At 55.1% G+C, this 630-nt stretch overlaps 1 protein-coding gene across 1 annotated transcript in view; it reads left to right on the top strand.

The window, feature by feature from the left end:
* Positions 1-178, top strand: part of EMH_0002320 (uncharacterized protein) — a gene marked incomplete at both ends in the record, with an annotated part of 919 nt that extends 741 nt beyond the window's left edge. The window contains one exon of the mRNA XM_013495958.1: positions 46-178. Coding sequence (XP_013351412.1) covers positions 46-178 — 133 coding nt within the window. The remainder of the gene's footprint in view (positions 1-45) is intronic.
* Between the last annotated feature and the right edge of the window lie 452 nt (positions 179-630).

Below are 630 nucleotides of genomic sequence, written 5' to 3'. Positions count from 1 at the left end.
GTTTACAGACGCCTGCTGGGGCGCCTGCGGGTGCTGACGGCCAAGAAGAGGGGCCTCGAGGCTGCCGGTGGATGCAGCTGCAGCTGCAGCAGCAGCAGCAGCAGCAGCAGCAACGGCGACAGTGGCAGCAACTGCTGCAGCAAATGCATGCAATGAAAAAGTGCAGCAGCGGCAGTGACAGCTGCAGCCGCATGAAGCCAGCAGCAGCAACTGCAGCACCACTCCCCTTCCGTTGCTGTTGCTGCAGTCGTTTTAGCAGCAGCAGCTGCTGCTGCTGATTTTTGGTGTTTCAGCTGCCTGAACTAGTGGCAGTACGAAGCAGCAGCAGCAGCAGCAGCAGCAGCAGCAGCAGCAACAATGGCAGCAACCGCTGGCCGTTGTGCAGCAGAAGAATTTTACAAGCAAACAGACGTCAAACTTCATTTTTTTTGTTTCGATTTTATGCAGGAGACAACCACATGACCAGTTGCTGCTGCTGTTGCTGCTGTTGCTGTTGCTGCTGTTGCTGTTGCTGCTGTTACTGTTGCTGCTGCTGCTGTTGCTGCTGTTGCTGTTGCTGCTCTTGTTTCTGTTGTGGTGTTGCTGCTGCTCCTATTGCAGAAGTAGCAGCAGCGGCAGCAAAGAAAGAGA

The sequence above is a fragment of the Eimeria mitis genome, genomic scaffold (genome assembly GCF_000499745.2).
Source record: "Eimeria mitis Houghton genomic scaffold, Emh_scaff184, whole genome shotgun sequence".
Lineage (NCBI taxonomy): Eukaryota > Apicomplexa > Conoidasida > Eucoccidiorida > Eimeriidae > Eimeria > Eimeria mitis.
Note: the sequence above shows the minus strand (reverse complement) of the source record. Positions and strands in the feature narration are given on the sequence as shown.